This window comes from Condylura cristata, unplaced genomic scaffold (genome assembly GCF_000260355.1).
Source record: "Condylura cristata isolate star-nosed mole 26May11 unplaced genomic scaffold, ConCri1.0 scaffold00006, whole genome shotgun sequence".
Classification (NCBI taxonomy): domain Eukaryota; kingdom Metazoa; phylum Chordata; class Mammalia; order Eulipotyphla; family Talpidae; genus Condylura; species Condylura cristata.
In genome coordinates this window covers 1,446,040-1,447,171 of record NW_004567107.1, presented here as the reverse complement: position 1 = coordinate 1,447,171, position 1,132 = coordinate 1,446,040, and the positions used below count along the sequence as shown (strand labels likewise).

Below are 1,132 nucleotides of genomic sequence, written 5' to 3'. Positions count from 1 at the left end.
CCGCGGGGCTCCGTGGGGAGCGCCAGGAAGGGCAGCCGAGGAGCTGGCGGCCGGCCAGAGGGCCCCAGCCCCGCCCGCTGAGGGGCGCTTCCAGGCTGCGGGCACGGGACAGAGACGGCGGCACCAGCGTGCAGACAGGCCGTGGGGAGGACCGGAGCGGGCAGCTTTCAGCCCGATGGGCTGGGGCTTCTGGGCGGAGAAGCCCGCGGGCCGGGCCAGCTCTGCAGCACGCGCCTGCTCCCCGTGCGGCCTTGGGACAGGCTGACTTCACGCGGCTCTGGGCGCTTTTCAAAAAGGCGTGACCATGTCAGTCTCTGCGTGGCGGGGTGCGCCAGGAGAGCCCCACTCCCTAACTCCTCTCTCCTCAGATGCGATCTGTGTAGCTGGGGCCCCCAGCGCGGCCCCCAGCCCCCCAGGGGCTCAGCTGAGTGGCTGAGGTGTCGGCCGCGGCTCTCGGGGAGCGCCGGCGGCGCCCGATGCCCCTCGGTGGCCGGTGACTGCTGGCCTTCCCTTCGCTTCCCCTCACCCATCTGAGGCTGGCCGGTTATTTGCCTGCTGAGCAGAAGCCGGGGGGGCGGGCGCCTGGCCCCCCGCGGCTGTCCAGGGCGTCTGTGGGACTGTTTACAACAGCGAGGACGGACGGGCCCAGACGGCCCCCGGGGCGAGGGGAGCTGGGGTGCGGCTCGGACGTGCAGAAGAGGGGTGCAGGCATTTCTAATAAAACGGAGGGCCTGGCGGGCAGTGAGGCAAGGCAGAAGGACCAAGAGACGCTGGACAGCAGGGCCCTTCGCGGGACAGACTGGCGAGCGCCTTCGCCCCGGGCGCGGGCGGGGCTGGCGGGGAGGAGCGGTGGCCGGCCCCGTCCCGGGCCAGAAGGCCCTCCCCACTGGCCGGCCGGCCGGCGGGGGGCGCAGTCAGACGCAGGCGCAGCAGAGCGTGGAGCAGTCCAGCTTGGCCGGGGCGCCCGCGCCGCCCGCCTTCTTGTTCAGCTTGGGCAGCAGCAGCGCGAAGGACATGGCCAGGGCGCAGTGGTAGAAGCTGTGCACGTAGGTGTAGTCCCAGTCCTGCGGGCGGGACGGCGGCTGCAGCTCCCGCCCGCCCGGGCGCCGCCAGAGGGGGGTGCCCCTCGTGC

At 73.2% G+C, this 1,132-nt stretch overlaps 1 protein-coding gene across 1 annotated transcript in view; it reads right to left on the bottom strand.

The window, feature by feature from the left end:
* Window positions 1-914: 914 nt before the first annotated feature.
* The window catches only part of TMEM8C (transmembrane protein 8C), a 7,728-nt gene continuing 7,510 nt past the window's right edge, over window positions 915-1,132 (bottom strand). Inside the window, exon 3 of the mRNA XM_012721187.1 lies at window positions 915-1,064. Within this exon, the coding sequence (XP_012576641.1) occupies window positions 915-1,064 (150 nt within the window). The remainder of the gene's footprint in view (window positions 1,065-1,132) is intronic.